Source organism: Mastigoproctus giganteus, chromosome 6, assembly GCF_048544385.1.
Source record: "Mastigoproctus giganteus isolate SK-2022 chromosome 6, ASM4854438v1, whole genome shotgun sequence".
Taxonomy (NCBI): Eukaryota; Metazoa; Arthropoda; class Arachnida; order Uropygi; family Thelyphonidae; genus Mastigoproctus; species Mastigoproctus giganteus.
The window spans coordinates 200,693,095-200,719,340 of NC_143580.1; the positions used below are offsets into that span (position 1 = coordinate 200,693,095).

A 26,246-nucleotide genomic window follows, 5' to 3' on the forward strand; every position below is an offset into this window, starting at 1 on the left:
TTTTCAGATATGTTAATTGCACAGTGAAAATAAATATGGTATATTGCACACTGTAGATTACATTATACTACATTTCATCATATTATAAAAACAATTTTCAGTTGCAAGCATGTTGATTACTTTTTTAAATTATTTTCTTATTATTACATTAATTTAAAAATTAATGTGAGCATAATGCAGAGTGAACATGTGCTCTTTAAAAAGATATATGTGAAAATTTGCTTTTAGCCAGAGAATGATTGAATGTTGAAACAAACTTCCATCTGGTGTTGTGGAAGAGAGTAGTTTGAATAAATTTAAAGAATTAGACAAATTACTGGAGGAGATGGGCAGGTGCAGAGTGTTTTTTTTTTAACTGATGCTACATAAACTTGCTTCCTTGTATCATTTGTTAATACTAGTATTAACAAACAATTCTAGTTCACTCTGCTCCAATGCAATAAACCTGTCTAGTCTTAAAAAAAAATGAACAGTGAGTTATAATTCATATTATTGGTTTTCTTCTAGGTTGTTCCCTCCAGAAAAAACAAATATTCCTAGAGGAATTTGTGCAAGTCATCACAGAACAGATGGCAGAGTTTTCTTCTCAAAATACATCCCAGAGGTAAGAACTGTAATGTATTGGCTATAGTACTAATGTTAGTGCTTTGCATCAGTTTAGTGTATAACTGAATAGCTTAAAGGCAAACAGAGCTCATATAAGGGACATCATTATAATATATATTTGTCTCATATTGCGGAATAATATCTAATATATCTCATATTGTGGAACTTGTAATGAGTTGCCTTATATGAATTTTAAAGAATTATTCATTAGAGCTCTTCCCAATTCCATCAATAGGTCCAAGAAGATTCATGATTAATAATGACCCAGTACAACTTGGTGTGTTACAAGAAGAATTTGAGTCATTGAAGAAACAAGTGCTTGCCCTAGAAACAAATGTAACTGGAGCTCATCAGGGACTCAAGTATCTCCAGATCTGCCAAGTGATGCACCCCTGACTTGAGTCCCAGAAAAGTATAGTCAAGTGTAGACTGCTCTGGTTGAAGGTGATCTAGTTTTATTGGGAGACTATTGTCAGGGAAAGGGATGACATTTTTTGTAATAAAGATAAGTGGACTAGAACCAGTGTGTATTTTCCAGGAGCAACAATTGATGATGTTACCAACAGACTGTCAGATTTTAAGGAAGGTAAAGAGAGAATTATTATTCATGTGGGGACTAATGATATTAAACTTATACTAGCTCCCATTACAAAACTTTTGCAATTGGTAGCAGAGTTTTTCTCTAGCTGTCCTAAAGAAATGTAGTCTGTGTTTTGTTATGAGCAGGTAAGCCAGTATGCATTGAATCCTTTCTGAGGAAACTTATCAATTTTCTTTCGTTTCGCCATCTTTCCGATTATTCAAAATGTATTGAATTGTTACGCAACGTGTGCACGTTGCATAACAATTTCACACATACAAAATGTAGTACAGTCTCTATAATACTTCTTTGAAAACAACATTTTTTATATTCTTGTGCCCTTCTGGTAACCTTATCTTAACATGCTGGAATGATTTGACCCGATTTGCTACATAGATGTCTCGGGTCAAATGACAAGTTCCACTACAGTGTATATAATGTATTTAGGAAAGATAGGGAAGATAGAAGGGGTGGAAGGGTCATGCTTCTTATCAAAAGCAGCCTGAGTGCAAAAATAGTTTTTGCTGAGTCTGAAGTTACATCTACCAGCATAGAATCTGTGAGGTGTGAGTTAACTGGAAGCAAAGGAACAATCAGAATGGGAGTAATCTACAGTCCAGAAGATTGTGAAGAATACGACAAGAGTCTTTATATGCAGATGGAATGGGCAAGTAAGCATGAATGTCTTATTATGGGTAACTTTAATCTGTCCAGATTGATTGGAATAAGTGGGAGGGAAACTCGCAATGGGGAAAAACTGTTTTAAAAAACTAGATAATTATTATTTGTACCAGCATGTTAGAGAAAGTACTAGGGGTGAGAATATTCTTGACCTCATCATTAGTAATGAATCAGACAACATCATAGGTCTTAAAGTACAGGGACCATTGTCAGGAAGTGATCATGCAATCATCGTCTGTTGTTCAACTCTGAGACAGCAACAATAACAACATCATGCAATCATCAGTTGGAAGAGAAAGAAAGATGTTGCAGTAGTTAAAGGTAAAAGCATGAGTTTTAATTTCAGAAAAGGGGACTTTGACAGTTTAATCTGCTATATATGACATCTGTGAATTGGGCAGATTACCAAGGGATGGCAAATACATTTGAATTATGAAATACTTTTAAAGCAAAAATCACAGAAGCTTGTTTGTTTGTTATTTGGTTTTTAGGAGCATTAGCAACTAAGGCCATATTGCTCCGGGATGTGCGGTGGTCATTCCCTGACCTTTCCGCATCCTCCGTATTTGGTGGTGATGGGCTCGAACCCCGGTCTAATCAAGAAGTGTGTGCTACGCACCGCTGCTCCTTCCCACCTGGCTACGGAGGCGCCTGTCACACACACAGAAGCCATGAATGCATACATACCTTTAAGAAAATATTGCAGGAGGAGGGTGCCAAAATGGACGACTACAGAGCTGGTTGGTCAAATAGAGTAGAAAAAGATAGAATGGGACAGTTACAGAGTGATGAAAAGTACTGATGACTACAACAGGTACAACTTGATCTGTAATATAGTACAAGGAGGCCAAGGCTGCATATGAGAAAGCATTGACTAAGAGAGCAAAGAATGGGGACAAGGAATTTTTCATGTATGTGAATACAACAAAGAAGAAAACTAATCAGATCAGACCCCTGTGCACCAGGTGTGGGAAAGTCTTAGATAATCCAGCTGATGTTGTGGATGAATTGGATGAATAGATACTTTACATCAATCTTTACTGAAGAAAGACCCTTCATGCTGAGATGCCGTGTGAGTGAGGCTGAGCCATATGAAATTAGTGATATCAAAATTCCAGATTTTTTTTTTTTTTTTTTATGAAAACTCCAAACACAAAAGGTATCAAAACCTATAGTACTTAGTACCGTGCATGGGTTGAAGGAGAAGTATGGGGAGAGGGGGATGCCGGAATATTTTCTCTAGAGACTAAACATGGGTTTCACCACTTCAAGCCTCCAATAAGCAAAGTGGTCGTATTTCACCGGTTGATGAAAGTCATCTACCACCTGAGAAATGATTGTTTATTAGTAATATAATGTTTTAGAAATATAATTTTAATTTTAATGCAGCTATTCCTGGTATATTTTCTGTATTTCTGCATGGTCTTCGTCAGATGTGAGATCCAGTCTTTCTTACGTTCTTGAGGGTAAAGCTCTAAAATGCTGTTTGCAGGCTGGCCACTGGATAGTCCACCAGATGGGACTGAACCTATTGGTAACTCTCTAGGAGACATCCGGATCAATAATTGTATAATCTTGCTGCCCCTACTCTGCCAGATAGTGACGGAGGGAGTCCAAGTAGTGTGTATGCGTGAAGGCATTGTCGAGGCCATGTTGTCTCAAGAAGCTTGGTATATTCTTGCTGTCTGTATGGCATATCTGAAAATTTCATTACTTCATACAACATGTCACTGTTAGGGATTACCTGACCTATAATCTATCTTGGCATAAGCACATCACAAATATTGCTTTCTCTGCATCTAAAAGACTGGGTTTTCTCTTTTGTTCTTGGCATTTCTTTTCTTTTAAACAGCTACTTACTCTGTACAAATCTCAAATCCACCTTATCATGGAATATTGTTCCCACATCTAGGATGGTGCCCCCATAACCTCTGAGGCTTTTGGACTCCATTAAAAAGAGGGCAGTTACGCCTCTCAGTCCAAACATGTTCCTCAACTAGTTAACATTCTTTTACTGCCCAACTTCAAACTTACAGAACCATCTTTTCTTCTTCTTCTTTTATCCCTTCAATTTCTGTTTTCTGAAACAACTTCTGTTCACACATATTTCCTGAAGATTAACATGTATAGAAATTCAAGTCTCATTAGCATTAGTAGAGGCATATGATGCAAGAAAGCAAACTTATGCAGCATCAGCCAGAAAAAAAAAAAAAAAAAAAACTTCCACTTCACCCCTCCGTTCGTTTGAAATACCTGTCCAGCTGAGCCTTAAATTTATTTAGGCTATCAACTTCCACAAGAGATGGAAGTCTGTTCCACCAATCAACTACCCGCTGGCTAAAGGCAAACTTCCGCACATCTATCCTACATCTGTCTTTCCTCAATTTGAATTTATGCCCTCTCAGATGATTATTCTGAGCAAGAGGAAGAATCCCATCAGCATTGAGCATGCTCAAACCATTCAAGGCTTTATACACCTCTATCAGATCACCTCGCTGGTGCCTAGTCTCCAGACACTGTAATTTGCAAAATTTAACCTTTCTTCATAAGAGCAACCCTTTGTTCCATTCACTAACCTTGTTGCCTTTCTCTGTACTCGTTCCAGCAGCTATACATCCTTCTTGAAATGAAGCCTCCAGACCTGTATACAGTACTCAAGGTGTGGCCTGACCATTGCCTTATACAAGGGAATAATCACCTCCTTATCCCTGCTAGAAAAATTCCTGTATATCATTGATAAGACACCATGAGCTACTCTTGCAGCCCGTCTGCACTGCTCAGAGAACTTCATATCTGCCTGCACAATTACCCCCAGGTCCTTTTCATTCTCTACCACTGTCAGTGTAGTACCACAGAGTTGATACGTTGCTCTGGGGTTGATATTTCCCATATATAGTACTTTACATTTGTCAATGTTAAACTTCATTTGCCACCTCTCAGCCCATCTGCTCAACCTTTCCAGATCCTGTTGCAGCAGCATAGTGTCAGTAGTATCCTTAACAACCCTGCCAACCTTTGTATCGTCTGCAAACTTGGACATTAAGCTTGATATACCATCATCAATATTATTTATAAATACAGAAAACAATAATGGACCCAACACTGAACCCTGAGGGACTCCACTATCAACAAGTATATTCTTTCATCTTCTTAACCTTCAACCCACACATGGTACTATAGATTCTAATATTATTATTAGATATTATAGTATTATAGATTCTAATAACTTTTGTTTGGGGTTTTTATTAAAAAAAAAAAAAATTGAAATTGCAAAATCTAAATGACAGTACTTAGTCCAATTTTAAATATCAAATTCAAAACTTTTCAACCCAAATATGATAAAAAAAAAAAAAAGTATCAGACAATAAATTTCCTAAACCTAAAAATAAGCAAGAGCAACCTCAATGCCTTTTAATCAAAATACTCTGTATATATGTAATCTGTTAATACTAAGGTTTCACTGTATCTAGAATTTTAGCTATAATTTATTCTTTCCAGTGGATTAACTTTGGCTCCCAGTCAAGAACAAGCAGCTAGGTGGAAATTATCTGTATTGGACACCAATAACAATCAGGTATAGTGCATTGATCTGTCTAGGTAACCACATATATTGATGGCTCTGCTATGGGAGTTTCCATCCTTTGTGATAAACATTAGATTTTAGATTACAATAATTTATGATTCTAATTATTGTCTTAGTTTAATGAATGAATATCAATATAATAAACATTTCTCTGTTTAAAAAAAAAAAAAAACAGATAATAGGCCTGACGTAGACAAGTCAGGAGCGTGAGTGCAGTAGCATGTGCTCTTTGAGTGGAACTTTTTTTTTTTTTAAGAATATAAGTAGACACATACCTAGTATGAATGATCTTATTTATTATTTTTTACCATTCAAAACTTCATAGCCTTTTTTGAAACATTAAAACAGACATAATGCCATCACTGTTCAAAATTATAAACATTTTTAATCATATAAGACTCTTTTTTTTTAATGTTAGACCCCAGAATGTTTTGCATATATTTTTTGACAAACTCTGTATATTACAAATTTGGACTTTTTACACATAACTTGTGTATTAAAAAACACTAACTAGCTGTTAATCAACTGTATATATATCGATGGTTGAAATGTTGATGAACCTCCTCATGTTGCTGACATATTGAATAAGTATTTTGCATCTACATTCACACATAAGGAATTCTTTAGGAAAGGGGATGCCAGAAGTTTATCAAACTATGATTTTGTAATAACTGAGAGGAAAGTGGAAGAGAAATTGTTGAACTTAAACATAAGAAAGGCACCTGGAGTGGATGGGATTTATCCAATTATATTAAGGGAGGCAGCAAAGGAAGTAAGCAAACCCTTAGCCTTAATTATGAGAGCATCCTTGAATTCAGGTGAGGACCCCATGGACTGGAGATGTGCAAATATATGTCTAATTCACAAAGGGGGATAAAAGAGTGACAAATAATTACAAACCTGTTAGTTTAACTTCTTTTCAAGAGAAAATAATGGAGTCGCTGGTTAAAGAAGTATTGCAGGAATCATCTATGCAAGGCTGCAATTATATTTCAGATAGGGCATGGGTTTGTTAAGAGGAAATCTTGTCTAACCAATTTGATCGGATACTATGACATGATCACAAAGTAACTGGATGCAAAAGATAATTTTGATATCATACATTGGATTTCAGGAAAGCTTTTGATACTGTTGCACATAAAAGACAGCTGTACAAATTAGGACAGTGTGGCATTAAGGAAAGGTTGCTGCTGTGGACAATGGTATGGTTGAGTGGGAGAAGGCAGAGAGTGGTAACCAATGGATACTGCTCTTCATGGACTAATGTTATTAGTGGAGTCTCCCAGGGTTCAGTGTTGGGCCCATTGTTGTTTTTTATATTTGTCACTGAAATTGATGAAGGTATATCAGGCTTAATGTCCAAATTTGCAGATGATACAAAGATCACAGTGTAGTTAATGACAGGAATGACAGCATACTATTGCAACAGCATCTAGAAAAGCTAGGCAGATGGGCTGAGAAATGGCAATTGAAGTTTAACATGACAAATGCAAAGTACTGCATATGGGTAGCAGTAATCCCAGAGGAATGTACCAACTGTTGTACAACACTCAGGGTAGTAGAAAATGAAAAATACCTGGGGGTAATTGTGCAGTCAGATATGAAGTTCTCTGAACAATGCAGCCAGGTTGCCAGGACATCTCACAGGGTTGCCAGGACATCTCACAGGGTTGCCAAGACATCTCACAGTCAATGATATACAGGAATTCTGCTAGCAGGGATAAGGAAGTTTTTATTCCATTGTATAAAGCAATGGTCAAGCCACACCTTGAGTACTGCATACAGGTCCAGAAGCCTCACTGTAGGAAGGATGTAGAGTTGCTAGAATTGAGTACAGAGAAGGGCAACAAGATTGGCGAAGGGGAACAAAGGGGGTGCTCTTATGAAGAAAGGCTTAAGTTCTGCAAATTGCAGTGTCTGGAGACTAGGCACCTGCAAGGTGATCTGATTGAGGTGTATAAGGCTGGTTTGAGCAGGCTCAATGTTGATGGATTCTTCCTCTTGCTCAAATTACGCACATGGGGGAGCATAAATTCAAGTTCAGGAAAGACAATTGCAGAATAGATGTCCGGAAGTTTGCCTTTAGCCAGTAAGTGGTTGATTGCTTAAATAAATTCAACTATTGGAGGGAATGAATAGGTGAAGTGAGAAATGTCGGAGTTTTTTTTTTTTTTTTCTGGTTGATGATGTATAAGCTTGCTTTCTTGCATCATTTGCCACTGCTAATGCTAATAAGAAATGGCTAAGTAGTTTCAACAAACTAAGAATAAGTGTGGGTTTTTTTTTCCATAAACTAAAAGTTTTTCTAACAAAAAAAAATATTTTTGTTTCATTTTAGTTAATCTTTTAAATAAACTGCAGAAAAAGCAATTTATTTTAAAAAAATTAGGCACTTCTAAATGTATCCATTATATTGATAGTATATTGGATGTCAGAAGTAATAATGCATTTTTTAATTATTAATTTAATTTATTTTTTATAAGTTAACATCAAACATAATTAAAAAATCATCAAAACTGCTAGTAGATGTTTCCATAAGAATGCAACATGACTGCAACAGCACCAGTCCAGGAACTTTATTACTGCACTGCATATGTAAATTAGATTGTAAATAAAAATATATAATAAATCTGCACACAAAACATCTTGTTACTAATAAAGGTTTACTTTATTATTATTTTTTAGTATTGTAGACAATGTCATTCACACGAAGAATTGAAGAGTCAGTGCTTCAGGAAATTTTGCATAGTTTTGTCATAAAAATTGGAATAACGATACCACTTACAAGATTCAAACTGTTTGTTCTTAGAAATAGTTTAAATCCAAAATTTTTTATTTTTCGGCATCTTTCTTCATATGCTGAAAATTTTCTGCTTTGTTGAACATACCGTTGATAACCTGGCTCTGATGAATATATTTTTATAGTCATTAGATAGAAGAGAGTGGAGTACATTTCGTAGAGAATGGAAGACCTTTCTCAAAGATAATAAAAGAAGAAAAAAGCTAAGGAAACTTAGGAAGTGTTGGCGTAATTTTCCTCGATATTGTGATGTTAATAATAACAACAAAATTACTATGGACGAATGGTTAACATGTACTGGTGTAACAAGAGGTAAGTTTTTTTTTCAAAATTAGGTGCAGATTAACAAATATTTTATCACACACTGGATGATCAAAATTTGATCCCATAAGAAATAAAAGTAGATATTTTCCTCTGTAAATTGACTGGCTAATATAACAAAGTTTTATATTCATTGTGGTGTATATATATTTATGGATTGAATGAATGGTATGCTGAATTTTATCAATCTGTTTTTAAAATCCATACTATTTGGAGGAAGTAATGTTCTCATGGCGTGAGGACTAATATTGGGCTAAAAGAGCTCTAAAGAAAATTTCATAACATAAATGAAATCTAGGTCTAGGAATGACCATTCAGGTGTGCTATGTGTCTGATTACTAGATCTTTTAGTCCCAGCCTTAGTGTTCATTAGCATATTTATTTTTTGTCAAAGCACGCCTGTTCATTTCTCTGCAAGAGTTGCATTAGCTAGAAATATGAAATCATTCTGAATTTTAAAAATATGCAATGAAACAGTGGCTACAAATAACCAACTAATATTAAATAAGTCACTATAATGTACAAACTAAAATTTTTCTTATAATATCCCTAATTTATTTAGCATGTTCACTCCAGCTTGCAAATCACACATATAGCCTGTGTATGGGTGCATTTTGATTAAATTTTCCCATTATAGTGGGATTTTTTTTCTTTTCTGATGTATTTAACCCTAAAAGAAGAGTTTACGTGATTTCACTTTTAATCAGAGCTAATTTCTACACTAAATAAGCCTTAATTACAGTGACCCCCCTGACAGGTCGCCCAGCCAGATAACCATTACTGACGTAATAGATACAGCAATTCACCGGTGTTTGCATATATTTGTTTCTGTCAAGTTCACTCGATTCAAAACTGGTAAAAAAAACCTGACATTGTGACAGTGCTGCATCAAAAAGAGGTTGATCTGTCTGATCAGATGACACCCTATTATTCATGCCTTCAAAAGACTGATGATAATAAAAGAAAAAAGCTAAGGAAACTTAGGAAGCGTTGGTGTAATTTGCCTTGTTAACAGTAACAAAAAAATTACTGGCATTGTTTAAATGTTAAGCAGTACAGAAAACTTGCAAAAAGATTTTCTTTGGAATGACCCTAATAAATTCTTTGGTAATAAACAAAAAGTTCCAGTTCTGAGTGGACAAGTTTGCAATTTCGAGAAGCTATTGTAAAACAAACAACTTTTTAATGAAGATGATAGTGCTTTTCAAAGAGAATGCTACAGAAAAACCAGCCAGGATGGTGGGAGTGGGAAGAAGTACCAATACCAAAGCCAAGAAGGTGAAAACATAGTGTGGAAGACAGTCCCCAATGTGCTTGTTCTGTTTTACCATGATTCATTCAAAGTGAATACTTGAGTAAACATTTATTCTGTTATATTATATTAACTCTTCCTGGTTTGTAATAAATAATTTAAATATTTGAATAAACTACAATTTGTGTGTAAAGTAGGGAGTGTGAAAAAAAACTTTTTCTTCAGACAACAGAAAAGTAGGTGAAAGAATATATCATAGCACTTGACAATCCACTGGAGGAGGGGGGCTGCCCTGCCCACAAAACTAGACAAGCCTCCGTAACCAGGTGGGCAGGAGCAGCAGTGCGTACCACACGCTTCTTGATTAGACTGGGGTTCGAGCCCGTGCCCACCAAATACGGAGGATGTGGAAAGGTCAGGGAATGACCACTGCACATCCCCGGAGCAATATGGCCTTAGTTGCTAATGCTCCTAAAAACCAAACAACAACAACAACAATGGCCCACTGGTAGATCACTCCAATTAATTAACATGTTAATTTATAAAATCAGGTGTTTAACTTTTTCTTAATTACATGGCTGGGAGACTTTACCCCCATACACTTTTTTTTATATAAATTTGGAGTGGATTATATCCATCCAAGTACCTTTTCCCACCAATTAATTATATGTAAACAATGATGCAGTATTTTCTTTTTCATGCCAGGTTTATTACTCATTATGAGGGACTGTTTAGTCCAAATTTAACAGATTTCATGCAAGTAATCCACTTTATATTTTTTTTATAATTGTCAGAATATAGTCAAATAATAAGTGAATGTTTTGATGAAATCCTTCAACATATTAATGAATGTTCCCTGATGGGAAGATGAATAAGAAAAGGACACCAGAGCAATAGTCTCCCAAATAACACTGAACAACAAATTTGAGTCATATCTTATTACAGGCATGAAAGTAAGTTCACTTTATAGATTTTGGATGCTAAACATGGAAATAGTGCTTAAAATGGCAGATTGGCTCTTGTTTTTGAAAAAAGTAGTTTTTTTATATTTATACAAGGTATTTATTTATATGGAAGAATCCAAATAAATATTTGGATTCTTCCATATAAATAAATTTGAACATACCTGTATCAAACAGGACCTTTTTGCCTTTCGCTTGTATTCTGCTTCGGGAGCATCCCTTTTCACCATCCAACAATAATTGGCTAACATGGCGGCACTCCATTTGCTTTTGTATCTTTGTTCCATTGCTTTGATTTCTTGATGGAAGTGCTCACCATATTCATTGCTGACGGCACTATGGTTTGGCAGGAAGAAATCCAGGTATGAATGCAAGAAATGCATCTTCAGTGACATATTGCACCCCAGTTTTTCGTAAGAAGTAACGAGATCTTCCACAAGCTGACTGTAGTTCTTAAGCCTTTCTCTAACCAAGAAAGGCTTAAGTTCTGTAAATTGCAACACCTGGAGACCAGGCACCTGTGAGATGTATAAGGCCTTGAATGGGTTGAGCAAGCTCAATGCTGATGGGATTCTTCCTTTTGCTCAGATTATGAACCTGAGGGGGCACAGATTCAAATTGAGGAAAGACAGTTATAAAATAGATGAGCAGAAATTTGCCTTTAGCCAGCGGGTAGTTAATTGTTGGAACAGACTTCCATCCCCTGTTGTGGGAGTTGATAGCTTAAATACACTGGTGTGCAAAATTTAGGGACCAGTCAGATTTTCACCTGTAGCTTCTCATAGGAGTGGCCTGGTTATAGGAAAAGCATACTAAAGGAACCTTTAGTATGCCACAACATTGAAACAAATCAGTACAGAGGGACTTTATTCAAAAATGGCAACATAGCACTGGCTGCCATGATATAGATGCATCACTTCTAAAGCTGGAACAAAGGGAAGAGGTGGTCCTCAGTAAGAGATATGGCCACCTCTAATGTCGATGCAGGCTTTGCACCGCCTGTCCATACTTAGAACAATGCTGTTGATAAGTTCTTGCACTAACGTCATCCATTCCTCTGTCAGCACCATCTTCAGCTGGTGAACATTTTCTGGTGGATGTGGGCGTGCCGCTAGGCATCTCCCCAGAGCGTCCCATATGTGTTCAATGGGATTTAGATCGTTGGAACGGGCAGGCCAATTCATATGAACAATGTCCTCACTTTCCAAAAGCATATCAACAGCTATATTTTTTGTTTTGTTTTTGTTTTTTTTTGGTAGTTGTTGGCGCATCAGCTTCTGTGGCCATAATGCACCTCCCAAGGTTTTTGCAGTACTTTGATCCAAGCCTGAGGCGGGATTCAAACCCACGACCTTTGGATTGCCAGGCAGGCACTTTACCCACCCGGCTAGCCCGGTCAGCTCAACAGCTATAGTGCAATGGGGTGTGGCATTATCATCCATAAGCACAAACTTGGGGCCAATGGCACCTCAGAACAGACACACATGGGGAAGGATTATCTCAGTACAGTAGCGTGGACTGGTTACAGTGCTGTTCCAGTATCTGGAGTTGTGTACGTCAATCCAAGATAATGTCTCCCCAGATGAGAACATCTCAACCGGCATAGATCCCTTTCAGTGATGTTTGCGGGGTGATACCGTGTGTCAACTTCTCGCCAGATTAGCTGACGTCCAGAATCGCTGCTGAGACTGAATCTACTCTCATCAGAAAAGAGTACCTTAGATTTTGTGGTTGTAACCTTTAGAAATAGTGTTGGTCCTTAAGTTTTGCACACCAGTGTAAATTTAAAGCTGAGCTAGACAGGCATTTAGAATGAATGGATGGGTGAAATGGGAGGGGTTTTTTTTTGGCTGATGCTGCATAACTTGCTTTCTTGCATTGCATATCTCAGCTAATGTTAGTTGCTGACTTTGTTTCCTAGAAAACCAGTCGAAACAGTTTGAAAGGCTTTCTACACTGATTTCTCGCTGTCACTAAGGGTACATTCAAACTGTTTGTCTTTGAAAAGTTGCCTTATTTGTGCATCTGTTATTTTGTTATTTTGGGTTTTTAGGAGCATTAGCAACTAAGGCCATATTGCTCCGGGATATGCGGTGGTCATTCCCTGACCTTTCCGCATCTTCCGTATTTGGTGGTGACGGGCTCGAACCCCGGTCTAATCAAGAAGCGTGTGCTACGCACTGCTGCTCCTTCCCACCTGGCTACGGAGGCGCCTATTTTGTGCATCAATGAAAATGCCTGCCTTAATCAATCTTCTCTGCACTAAGTCTTGGGAATTTCTCTTGCAAGTATGTGAATGCAGGACTGTTCACTTCTAAAGCTTTCACAAAATTTTACATGAGCCCCAGTTTGATATGGAGTAGTGGAAGTAAAACTTTATTTGGATCTACCAGAGGTTGAAATGCTACGTTCTTCATTCCAGGTGCTAATGATTTTTGTTGAGGCCAACTCCTCTTCTTGTGGTGCATATCCTTGGCCCAACTATCCCACTCACAGAGAAAGCAATAACACTTAGTATAACCCTTTTGTAGTCCTAATAAAATGGCAATTACTTTTAAATCACCACATATTTGCCACTCATACTTCTGACGGTGTACACCTAAGATGATGTTCTCCATGTTTGCATATGTTTCTTTTTTGTGGAAGGCATAACCGAGAGGTATTGAAAGCAGCATATTTCCATTGTGTAATAACACAGCCTTAGAAGTGTCTATAAATAGTTGCCATTCTTCAGGAATGTGCCTCATGTTCATTGCTGCCATTAGACCATCAACATATTTACAAACAGCGAGTTCACCTTCTGTATGATAGAATTTATCATAGTCTTTATTTCGAGTACGAAATGTTGTCACTTTCAAAGAATGGTCTAGAACAGTGGTTCCCAAACTAGAGATCTACGGACCCTTTCAAAAATCAAAAAAAGTTTACAGACCCCTTCAAAAATTAAAAACATTTGCAGACCCCTATATATATATATGATCGACCACCATTTCACAGACCCCCTGGAACTCGACGGATCCCAGTTTGGGAAACACTGATCTAGAAGATTCCAATGTTATAGCCTCGAAGCCAAAAGCTCTGCCTTATTCTTCGGCAGTTCGAAGTCATTAAGCTCACTTTCTGTGATCTGTGGCTCAGAAGGATAAAGGTTTGGACAAAATGGTGGATCCCTTGATGTAGATGGCTGCTGTACTTCTTTGTGTATATCAAGTTGACGTTCATCAGTGTACAGAAAAATGGCAGGTTATTCAGGAATAGGTATTATTTCACTGTGAGGCATGAGACAAATTGCAGATGGTATATTTGGGTATGTCACTGTCCACTTTTTCTTCATTGTCATCCCTTTTCTAATAGGAGGCACTATACAGAAGTAACAGTCTGTGACACGATTTGTTGACTTCCTCCATATCATGGGAACTGCAAAGGCATAAAATGGCCTTTTTCATTCACCCACACGTTGAATTTGATGAAAAGGTAGGGTAGTGCAGCATGTGTGGAGCCCAGTTCTTGTCCTGGTCATTCTTGTCCACCCAAAGTACAAGAAGGCCTTTTTTATGACTCAAGTTAAGGGACATGTTTAAGCTAATGTGACTTCTCCACATACATAATAGAAGTCATCCGAACTATTCACACAATTATAGGGCATATTAATCTTACATGACACAAATACTGCCCAAAAAGGAGGAATAACACAGAGAACAACTATTAATCAAGAACAAATAACCCAATACCTAGCCATATTTGAGGATTACTGCAACAGAGTTGAAGATGCATTTGAGGCAGAAACTTATCACGATGTAGAGCAAGGTAACAGTTGCTGATTACATGATAAGAGCATGGTAGTACTGAAACTGTGTGTTGCCATGCATTTTGCCGAGAGCCATAGCCAGTAATGTAGAGTAACTCGCTAATGTGAGATTCCAACTGCAATTTGAAAACAAGGGCTAAACGACAAATTTTAATGTGATTTTCATGTTCAGCAGCATAAAATTAGTCAAGATTGAGTATTTTTGTTTTCGTAACATTTTACATGTTGAACAGTGTAATGAGTCTGCATACTTTTTTACAAATTGCATTTCATCCCACTGTTTTAAGGGATAAAAAGCACAGCAAGTGACAGGTCAAGATATAACAGAAGAGCGGGAAAAAAAATAGACGTATAAGAAATTTAAAGCAAAGAGAAATATAATAAAAAAATTTTGTTAGCAGTAGCATTAGCATTATTAGAGGCATACGATGCAAAAAAGCAAGCTTATACAGCATCAGCAAAAAAAAAAAAAAAAAAAAAAACCTCCCATTTCACCCCTCCATTCGTTCCAAATGCCTGTCCAGCTCAGCCTTACATTTATTTAGGCTATCAACTTCCACAAAAAAATATGAAAGTCTGTTCCACCAATCAACCACCTGCTGGCTAAAGGCAAATTTCCACACATCTATTCTATAACTGTCTTTCCTCAATTTGAATCTATGCCCCCTCGGGTTCTTAATCTGAGCAAGAGAAAGAATCCCATCAGCATTCAGCTTGCTCAACCCATTCAAAGCCTTATATGCCTCAATCATATCACCTCGCGGTGCCTACTTTCCAGATGCTGCAATTTGCAGAACTTAAGCCTTTCTTGGTAAGGGCACCCCTTTGTTCTACTCACCAACCTTGTTGCCCTTCTTTGTACTCGTTCTAGCAACTCTACATTCTTCCTAAAATGAGGCCTCCAAACCAGTACACAGTACTCTAGGTGTGGCTTGACAATTGTCTTGTACAACAGGATAATCACCTCCCTGTCCCTGCTAGCAAAATTCCTATATATCATTGACAAGACTCCATGACCTGCCCTGGCAGGCAGCCTGTCTGCACTGCTCAACAAACTTCATATTTGACTGCACAATTACCCCCAAGTCTTTTTCACTTGGTACCACACAGTTGGTACGTTTCTTTTGGGTTATTGCTACCCATATGCAGTACTTTGCATTTGTCAATGTTAAATAACCCAATACCTCAGTTCCCACTTCTCATCCCATTTGCCCAACTTATCTATATCCAGTTGGAGTAGCATACTGTCTTTATTGTCATTAACAACCCTGCCAACCTTTGTATCATCTGCAAACTTGGACATTAATCCTGATATACCTTCATGAATATTAATGATGAATACACAAAACAACAATGGGCCCAGCACCGAACCCTGGGGAACTCCATTAATAACATTTGTCCACAAAGAGCAGTGTCCCTTGATTACCACTGTCTGTTGTCTCCCACTCAACCATCCCTTTATCCCTTGTAGCAACTTACTCAATGTACAGCACTCTTTCATGTGCAACAGTATCAAAAGCTTTCCTGAAATCCAAGTATATGACATCAAAATTATTTTTGACATTCGGTTCCTTTGTGACCACATCATAGTATCCGATCAAATTGGTCAGAGAAGACCTCCCTTTAACAAACCCATGCTGTGTCTTAACTATTACTGCAGTCTTGTCTAGATGATCCTGCAATGCTTCTTTAACTAGTGATTCCATTATTTTCCCCAGAACAGAAGTTAACCTAACAGGTCTATAGTTACTTGTTTCACGTTTTGAACCCACCCCCTTTGTGAAATGGTGATACATCTGCACACGTCCAGTACATGGGGACCACCAATGAGTCCAAAGAAGGTCTCATAATTATATGACTAAGGGTTTGCTTACTTCCTTTGCTGCCACCTTTAATATAACTGGACAGATCCAGTCCACCCCAGGTGGCTTTCTTATGTTTAACTTCAACAATTTCTCCTCCACTTTGCTCTCAATTATTACAAAATCACTTAGCTCCCTGTTCGAGTTTGATAAACTTCTGGCATTCCCCTCATTGAATAACTCCTCATGTGTGAATGTAGATTCAAAATACTCATTCAGTTTATCAGCTACCTGAGCATGATCATCAATAGTCAACCCATCTATGTTAAGTGGTCCAATCTGATTCATCCCTTTCCTTCTAGAGTTTACATAAGTAAAGAACTCTGCTGTTTTTCTTTGCATCCTTTGCCAAAGATTTCTCGTAATCTGCCTTTGCCTGCCTAACCTCCTCTGTGACTTGATTACAGACAAGGTTATATCTGGCATAGGTTCCTGTGTCACCTGATAATTTATATGCATCCCATATATTTTTCTTCTCTGCCACAATCATTAATTCATCTGACATCCATTTAACTTGAACCTGAACAGTATTTCTTAGTTGGAATGAAAAGCCTAGTAGCCTCCAAGATTAAGTCCCTGAAGGCTTCCCATTTAGAATTCAATGTTAGCAGCATCATCAGTTTATCCCACTGTACAGAATTTAAAAACTGTCTGCGACTCTTGTACGAAAGCAAAAGCCTTTCCCTTTAGCCTTGATGGTAGTTACATCTTTAAGTAATTCCCATATCAGTACATTGTGATCACTGTCACCCAGTGGTTTCTTTATCTGCAAATTCTTAATGCATGAATAATCACTGCTGATAATCAGATCAAGAGTATTACTTCCTCTGGTTGTCTCTCAAACATGCTGCTGTAGAAAACAGTCATAAAATAAATCCAAAAAAGTCTTGTTAGTGTGCAAATGACTAACCCCCACATTCCTGTCAATATCTGGAAAGTTAAAATCCCACATTATTAGACATTCTGATTTACTGGCCCACTCTTTTTCTCTGCACAATTGCTCATTATACTCATCAGATTCATTAGGCCTATAACACACACCTACTCTCATTTTTCCTTTTCCAGTGCTTATGTCACACCAAACAGACTCAACACTGCAATGTCCACCAACATCAATTAGATACACCTCCTTAGATTTTATGTGTTTCTTAACTAACAGCATAACCCCTCCTCCCTATCCTTTCTGTACACATTGTACTCCCCAAATTCCAATTCTACACTGCTTATATTTGTGTGACACTAAGTCTCTGATAACCCAACAATATCTGTTGTTCTAGCACTTCAAGCTCATCAAATTTATTAACTATACTCCTAGCATTGGTGTACATGCAAGTATACATGCACCTGTTTCTACTCTTAGTTACCCTAATACAGTGCATATATTTATTTGTTCCCCTAGACTCCCAACAGTCCTGGAAATCTCCATTGCCTTGCTTCCCATAATGCTGCTCATTCTAATAGAAGCAGCGCAAGAATCACTTTTGCCTCTGCCTGCAGCATTGTTAACCTTTTAGTCTGTTTATTCCCCCAAGCTAGCAGTTTTCTGACCCACCTAACACTGCCTCGATAGCATCAGCAAATATTCTTGCACCCTTTCTGTTTAAACATACCCCATCCCTGTAGAAGCAGTCTCTCCTGTCAACAAGCACAGACTAGGCTGAAAAAAATTCTACCCCTTGAGCCTTGCACCATCAACTCTAGGGCCAAATTGATCGACAATACACTTTCACATTCAACTCTGACTCGTGACTTTTTTTCAACATTGACCTGTACTTGTTGAGTAAATCTGCAGATCTCTTACTTTTAATGTCATTAGTTCCAACGTGTACAATAAAATCATCTTTTTTGCCCTTAAAAGATGATATCTGCTCTACAACATCATCAACTTTTGCCCCTGGCAGACATACCCCGGTCCTGTTCCACCTATCATAACTATGCAATGGATAGAGGATTGCTTGCTTGCCTAGTAACCCCCACAGTGAATAGAAGGTTGAATTCTGCTTAGTAAATCTAAGATAATATCAGTCAGACACACTCTTGATTTCTTAATTATATAATTTCTTTTGAGGGAGTGAATTCAAACAAATCAGAAATGTCTAATAATATAGGTCATTAGATATGTTTCTGCACTATAGATGTACAAAATTTGTGGTCATGACTCTTATTGGCTTCAGAGGGAAAGTCAATACAGACATTTTCAATTGTGGCTACCTGTGAGCAATGACTCAGCACCACATACATTGTGATACCCCAGTATGATGTGTGACAAATCCTCCATAAGAACTGTCTCTATCCCTAACATGTATAAAAAGGCATAAGCATTGTTGCCAACTGTTAATCTTCCATCTTGTTTTCTGTAGCGACTACTTTGCTGTATCTACAATTTCAGGTTCCTAACTAGGGCTTGATTACAGATAACGCATGCTTCATAAGGTACAGAATCATGAACTTGCATAATCTCTACACGTATTTTAAAGGCTATCTTATCTTTGAATCAGTGATAAATGGAATGAGCAATAGTATTCCATGAGATCTCATCCATTTTAAATTTATTACAGATATGGAAGACTGTTAATAACTCACCTTAATTAAGTTTCTCAATTTTTTTTTTTTTTGTGAAAGTCATCCTTTAATTGTGGAAAGAGATGGAAGTCACCAGAGAACAGGTCAGGAAAAGAGAAGTATTCTTCATGAATGGCAAACATTCACATGAGGACTGTGAACTGGTGTACAATCTTCATGTGATTACATAGCATTGGTTTCCATCAGAAAAGTAATGCTATTTCACCACAGAAGTTTCTCATAGGCATTTGTAAGTTAATTTCTCCCAGTAATTCAAGCATGTGAATAATACCATTAAAGTGTTTAATGATACCATTAAAAGGCCTCATATCAACACTTGTTTATACACTAATGTGATTAATTTAAATTTACTACTTTCATAACTGTCAGGAAGTTATGAAAATTTGGTTTGGAAGTTGCATGTTAATTTAATACATATCACAAAGTGAAATGTAGTAAATTGTATTATCCATCCAACTGAATAATACCATTAAAAAGTTAATATTTGAGAGTAAATTTTTCTTAATAGATGAACTATTGAGAGGAATTAACTGTCAGATACCTATTAGAAATACCTGCATTTCATTAATTTAGCATCATCAAGAGCTGATAGAGGAGTGTTCATGTTTAAATTAAATGAATTATACTCCAGCTGAAATACTGATGTTCCTGTATTTGTTGATTTTAAGAATTTTGGCAGATGGTAATTGATTATTTTTTTTTCCAAATCTTAATTTCAAATTGTGTAATTTATGAATAGAGATTTTTCTCATTTTTACTTAAATGCACTCTTATCAAGCTTGTAATGACATATTTAACTTTATCTGAGTTTATATTTAGTTTTCCACATTTTTTTTAATTATATAAAGCAGTAGTCACAGCTGGCTTTCATTAAATTCTGCATTGTTTTTTTTATTATATATTACTCATACATTGTAATCGGAATTTCTTTAACTTTGCCAGCAATGTATGAAATAAATTACTTAACTTAAAAAATGTTCTTACAACTTAAATATGATACCAATGAAGTATTATACTTCCCCAGATAATATAATGTTTCTATTGCTTCAACAGTTCACAGGATCAAAGTGTAGACCCACATTTTACCTGTGGTAATAAATGTCTGGGACTTACGTAAAAAAAAAAAAAAAAAAAAAAATGCTTGTGAAAGTGATATGCTGATTTGTTTCTAATTGGTGGTTGAGGTAGAGCTCATATTGTCAGTAATTTTTTATATCCAATCTTGCTCTCTCTTGCCACATGAACTCTACTGTATAAAAATATAAAAACTGTCTACAGAAATTTTTGGGTAATGCTCTGTCAGGTTTTTCATCACCACATGAATCTGATCAGTGAGTTTCTCCATTTATGGCTGTTAATTGATCTGCCACTGTAAAGGTAGTTGTCCACTTATTTATTGTGGCATGTTATGAGCCAGAACCCCTCTAAGAGCATCTGCCATGTTCTTATGGACTTTGCCTGGACTTTGTTATCTAGCAACTTTGTTGACTCCATTGTTCACAACTTGTAATTTTTTTTTACTAATCAGACCTGTAAAAAATTAATTATCAGTTCCACATCTATTCACAATGTAATCAAGACACAAGGGATGTTCAAAAAAACTGTGTTAATTTTTGTATTGTTTTCTTTTTTTTTAATAATCTCTTTTTTTACTTTCAATGCACTTGTTTCATTTTTCATGCAGGCTTGTAATATCTGTTAAATAAAATTTGATGCTTGTCCTCAAAACAGTTATTAACACTTATCTTGCCTGCTCCATCATATCTTGAACTGCTGCAACATCTTTCTTCATCCTCTACCTAATGACTGTGATCACTACCTGGCAACAATGTTCCCTCTAATTTTTCTTATAGTTGTGCAGTGCAGAAATGCACCTGAGTAAAAAATTTTCAGACAAGATTAATTATGTACAATATTTTTACAATTTGTTTTAATTATAAGTAGGGACATACATGATAATAAAAAAAATGTTAACAATAAATTTACACATTACAGTTATTTATTTTTCTTGGAATTTTTCTCTTCTGTTCTTTGTAGAAGCCCATACTTTGTAGACATCATGTACATTTATTGTTGCACCATTAGCTAAGTGCAATTTGATTCTCATAAGGTCACTTAAATGATCTTCATTTATTCTATTTCGATTTTTTGTTTTAATTGAATTCATAGTACTAAATCCTCGCTCGCAGTCTGCACTTAATGCTTGAAATGTTCCCATAATATCATAGAGAATGGATATGTTATAAAATTCTAAATTTGTATCAAGTTTAAAGTGTCACTGAAAGTTTTAAATGTTCCAGTTTTAGTTTTTCGGCAATTATAAATTTTAATTCCGAATATTCTTCTGAATTTCCGAATATTTTATTTTTTTATTTTATTTTATTTATTCCGAATATTTTAGAAATAATATCACTTTCGTTATTTGTAATAAATCGTGAATATTTTTTGCAAGGCATATTCCATTAAGTTTCCCAAAGTCAAAATTATTGCTTTCATTTGTGATAGCATTAATATTAAATACTTTCCAATTGTTTAATTCATCATCAGGAAATCTGTTATCTACGCGATCACATACATGTTCGATAAAACAAATTATAGCTGCAGTGTCACCATCAATTTGAATTTTTAATAATACTTCTTTCAAATTTTCACTCCAGAAAATATTTTTTCCAAGATATTGGCTTCTTAAATTGTTTATTTTAGCTTTAACATATTGACGTGCATCAATAATGTTTAAACAACTTTTTTGTAGATATTTGCAAAGCGATGCAAGCTCTCCTAATACATCATTGGGTGCAATTAATGCCACATGATATTGTGAATTTGTCAAAATTTGTAAACAGTATTTACTAATAAGATCATTACATTCGTTAACCTGCTCATTGCAATATTCGATTAATATTTCATAATTTTTTACTAAAGCATCAACTGCAAAATGTCTGGATAACCATCTGACTTCATTTAATGGTCTAAAAGATGCAACATCATGTTCTGTAACCTGGGCTAGTTCTTCTCATTTTCCTTGTTTTATGCTAGACCTGCTAAACATTGTGTATACAGTTCTAAGCAAAGTCTCTATATCTTGCATAATAGATACATTTTTCCATGCGTCATCCAATCCTAAATCTTCTCGGTGTGCAACACAATGTAATGTAATGTTTCCTTTTTGATAGATGTTATGTTTCCTTTTTGAGAATTGCTGCTACTCCATTTTTCCTTCCAAGCATAACACTTGCTCCATCTAAAGAATAATGATAAGTATATATCCAGTAAAAATATTTTAATTATAGATAACTACATCGAAGCTTTCGAGACAATCGTGTCTCTTTATCAACAAATTTGTTGATAAAGAGACATGATTATCTTGAAAGCTTTTTTTTTTTTTTTTTTTTGTAGTTGTTGGTGCATCGGCTTCTGTGGCCATAATGCACCCCCCCCAAGGTTCTTGCAGTACTTTGATCCAAGCCCGAGGCGGGATTCGAACCCGCGACCTTTGGGTTGCCAGGCAGGCACTTTACCCACCCGGCTATCCCGGTCGGCATCTTGAAAGCTCCAATGTAGTTATCTATAATTAAAATATTTTTACTGGATATATACTTATCGTTATTCTTTAACCATGGACCCCAGTACTCCAGGCCCATTTGTCTTAATACTTGCTCCATCTGATGTGAACATTATCATCTTTTCTAAAATGGACATACTGTCACAGTTTGTAAGCTTCAAAATACCTCCAAATACTTTTGTAATATGTTTCACATTTCACTTGAAATTTAAAATACAAAAGTAATACTTTTTGTACTGAAATATCAGTACTTTTGTCTACAATTAATGTGTGGAAAGTAAATTCTCTTATTTTGTTCAGGATATTTTTATGAGAACAGAATTTATACGTTCAACAAATTCAAATTAATAATTTTTGCTTCTCCAATTTTTTAGGTATATCTATAAATTTTTCCATGTGTTCATGAACGTCTTGTAGAGTTTATTGATGCATTAATTTTTATGGCTAATATCACCTCATTAATTAAAACATTAACCATATTAACATTTGATTTCAATCATTCACTTCTTTCCTTTTTTACTTTACGTACTTCTACAGTTTCCATCAAAATACTTAAATTCAACCTTTTTTCAGATTACGTAACTTGGTAAATGCATCTATATGTATCTTCTGACTTAGATGCCATTTTAAATAATCTAGTTTCCATTCTTCCCATTTTCTTCCTGTACTAAATTCTCCTGCAACTTTTGCTTCTGCACAAAAAGTACACAAGACGACACCATTTTCTTCATTGTATTGAAAAATATGTCCTAGTTTTAGGCTTTGCTTTTTGTTGATGATGGAATTTCAGCATCAATTTGTTTTAAAAGCCAATCCTTTTTAAATGTTTTTAAAGTTTTTTTTATTTACAGTATTTATGTCTTCAGTTTTTCTTTTGGATATTTTTTATCTGAAAAATTTAAAAATTAAAATTATTTTATTAATTCTCTGTATTTTGTAGTATTATAAGTTATTATATAAGTTTTATAAGTTATTATAAAATATTAGGGAAAAATCATAAATTTTTAATGCATTATTAAAATAGTTTATAAAAATTTTAAAAAAGTTTAATTTTTCATATTTTACTTTCTTTAATAAAATATCAAGTAATAGTAAACGTTTTTGGTTATACATAAAAAAAAATCCGGATCAGTAGATCCACCAACATTCCGTTTAGTAAAAATTAATACATAAAAAACTCGACTTTGAAAATTTTCACGTTCATAATACATTCCTTATACACTCTACCCCCCCCCCCCCCGACATACTGTGTGTGTGGTTGAGTGGACGGAATGTAAAAATGCCGACCTTCCCTATTATATGGTATTATATTATATTATATGGTATTTATATTATTTTTATAAAAATAAACTCACCTTAAAAACATACAATATAAACTACAACTGCTACAGTCCTTTATATATTCGTAATGTAATAACTTTTTTTATATAAATAAAAATCAACACACACAACTTTTCAATATGCACTATGTATTTGTAAATAAAAGATGTGGGAACATGTAATGCAATAGCGAATCATATGACATGAGCTATCCTCCTTCCTATATCCATTCTTCCACTCCTGTCGCCATCTACTATGTCGGCTGTGTGTGTGTGCGGGAAGTAAAAGCAACTGTGCAACTTCATAGAAATCAGTGCGTGGCTGTGCATGTGTGCAGCTTAGAGGGAACCGTGCCTGGCAATGTTTCCTGTATTGTGAGACCTATGTTCTCATCTGCTTAATGAATAATGATCAATCACTAGTATTAATAGTGGCAAATGATGCAAGGAAGCAAGCTACAGCATCTGCCATAAAAAAACTACCCACCTCACTTGTCCATCCTTTCTATTAATTTGTATATTTTTTATTCCATAAATTTATTCAAACTACCCACTTCCAGATGGTGGTTTGTTCCATCAATTATTCTCTTTGCTAAAAGCAAATTTTCACATATCTAACCAATGTCTTATACAATGGGATAAAGACATCCTTGTCCCTGCTGGTAAAATTCCTTTATATCATCGAAAGAGAACTATGAACTGTCCTAGCAGCCTGTTTGCACCACTCAGAAAACTTTGTGTTCGACTACAGTTACCTCCAGGTCTCTTTAGTTCTCCCCGCCTTAAGTGAAATTATGGCGATAATCTATTATTTTTTTAGATTTTGTATTAGCATATCCAAAGTAATGAATCCTCTCTAATTATCAGTAAAAATCCTTCAAATAGTCTCCTGAACTGGCAATGAGAGGAGCCAAAAGCTTAGCAGATGACACAATGTTGACAATCATGTACAGTCAAGTTTTTGATAGTATGAACCAGAGCTATAATGCTCAATACGTTCTCTTTTTTTTTTTTTTTTTTTTTTTTGGTAGTTGTTGGCGCATCGGCTTCTGTGGCCATTATGCACCTCCCAAGGTTTTTTTTTGCAGTACTTTGATCCAAGCCCGAGGCATGATTCGAACCCGCGACCTTGGGTTGCCAGATAGGTACTTTACCCACCCAGCTAGCCCGGTCAGCTCAATACGTTCTATGTTGATATCAATATTTGTAAAATAATAAGAGGAGTTTACCCCCGTATGACACTCTCCAGAAATTAAAATGAAAACAATTAAAAAATCAAAAATCTTACATTACAGTAAGACATAATTAACAATAATTAAAAATCAAATGTGAACACAATTAAAAATAAATTTAACAAAAAAAAACACAAAATGATTTTTCTTCCTGAAGCTGACAATGCTTTTCGACCATATGTCATGATCACAGGAATGAAAATTACTGAATTACTGAATAATATTAAACAAATTCATTCTATACTCAAATTTACATTGTAGAGGGAGAATACAGATACTAAGTCATTAAATTTTCTAAATTTCACGTTTACTTGGGATGCGAATAAAATCCAATTTTAACATCTATCATAAACCTACAAACACTGGTATGCTTCTGTATTATAACAGCTATCACCCATTCACTACAAAAGATCGATTATCTTTAATCAATTTCTCAATGCTTATAAATATTCAACAAGAATCTGCTTTGGGCACAAAAATACAAATATTAACCAGCAGATTCTTAAACAGGGGTTACCCATTTGCTATAATAGACTGAATTAGAGTTCAAGCTAAGGATAGAATACAAAAAAAATACACCAACTAACGATAGTAATATCAAAAAATACTTTATTTCTGTCTCATATGTTGAACAGTGGAACAAACAACTTAACAGATTCTTTAAAGATACCGAATTTAAAATTGTAGCCAGGCCAATATGGAAATTATACAGTATACTGAACAATTGCTCAGGCCTTTCCTCGTTCGCAACACAAATAAATGACCTAGTATATGTTTCTTGCGGTGATTGCAACTCATCTTATCAGGGTTCTATGCAGTTTCCTCTGAGTTTTTGTGTTAATCAACATGCGGCCTCAGTTCGTGCTTCTCGCTCACCAGCGTCAGAATGTCTTTCATGCCATTAATGAAAAACATACTTTTTTATTTAACGAGGCCAAAATACTTAGTGTCCAACATAATTATACGAGACTATTGCAGAAACCGTCGAAATTAAATTACATGAGAATTCTGTTAATATTCGCCGGCCATATCAAATCTCATGGTCCTGCATGTGCGAAGACAAATAATCTCTATTTAAGTTCCATGCTCACCCCT

The 26,246-nt window shown here is 35.6% G+C and overlaps 1 protein-coding gene across 3 annotated transcripts in view; it reads left to right on the forward strand.

Moving 5' to 3' along the window:
- The window catches only part of LOC150084874 (SPARC-related modular calcium-binding protein 1-like), a 250,366-nt gene that overhangs the window by 219,040 nt on the left and 5,080 nt on the right, over positions 1–26,246 (forward strand). For all 3 annotated transcript variants that reach the window (XM_090375607.1, XM_090375609.1, XM_090375608.1), the window contains 3 exons: positions 508–604; positions 5,366–5,441; positions 8,376–8,562. In XM_090375607.1, coding sequence (XP_090231733.1) covers positions 508–604; positions 5,366–5,441; positions 8,376–8,562 — 360 coding nt within the window. The remainder of the gene's footprint in view (positions 1–507; positions 605–5,365; positions 5,442–8,375; positions 8,563–26,246) is intronic.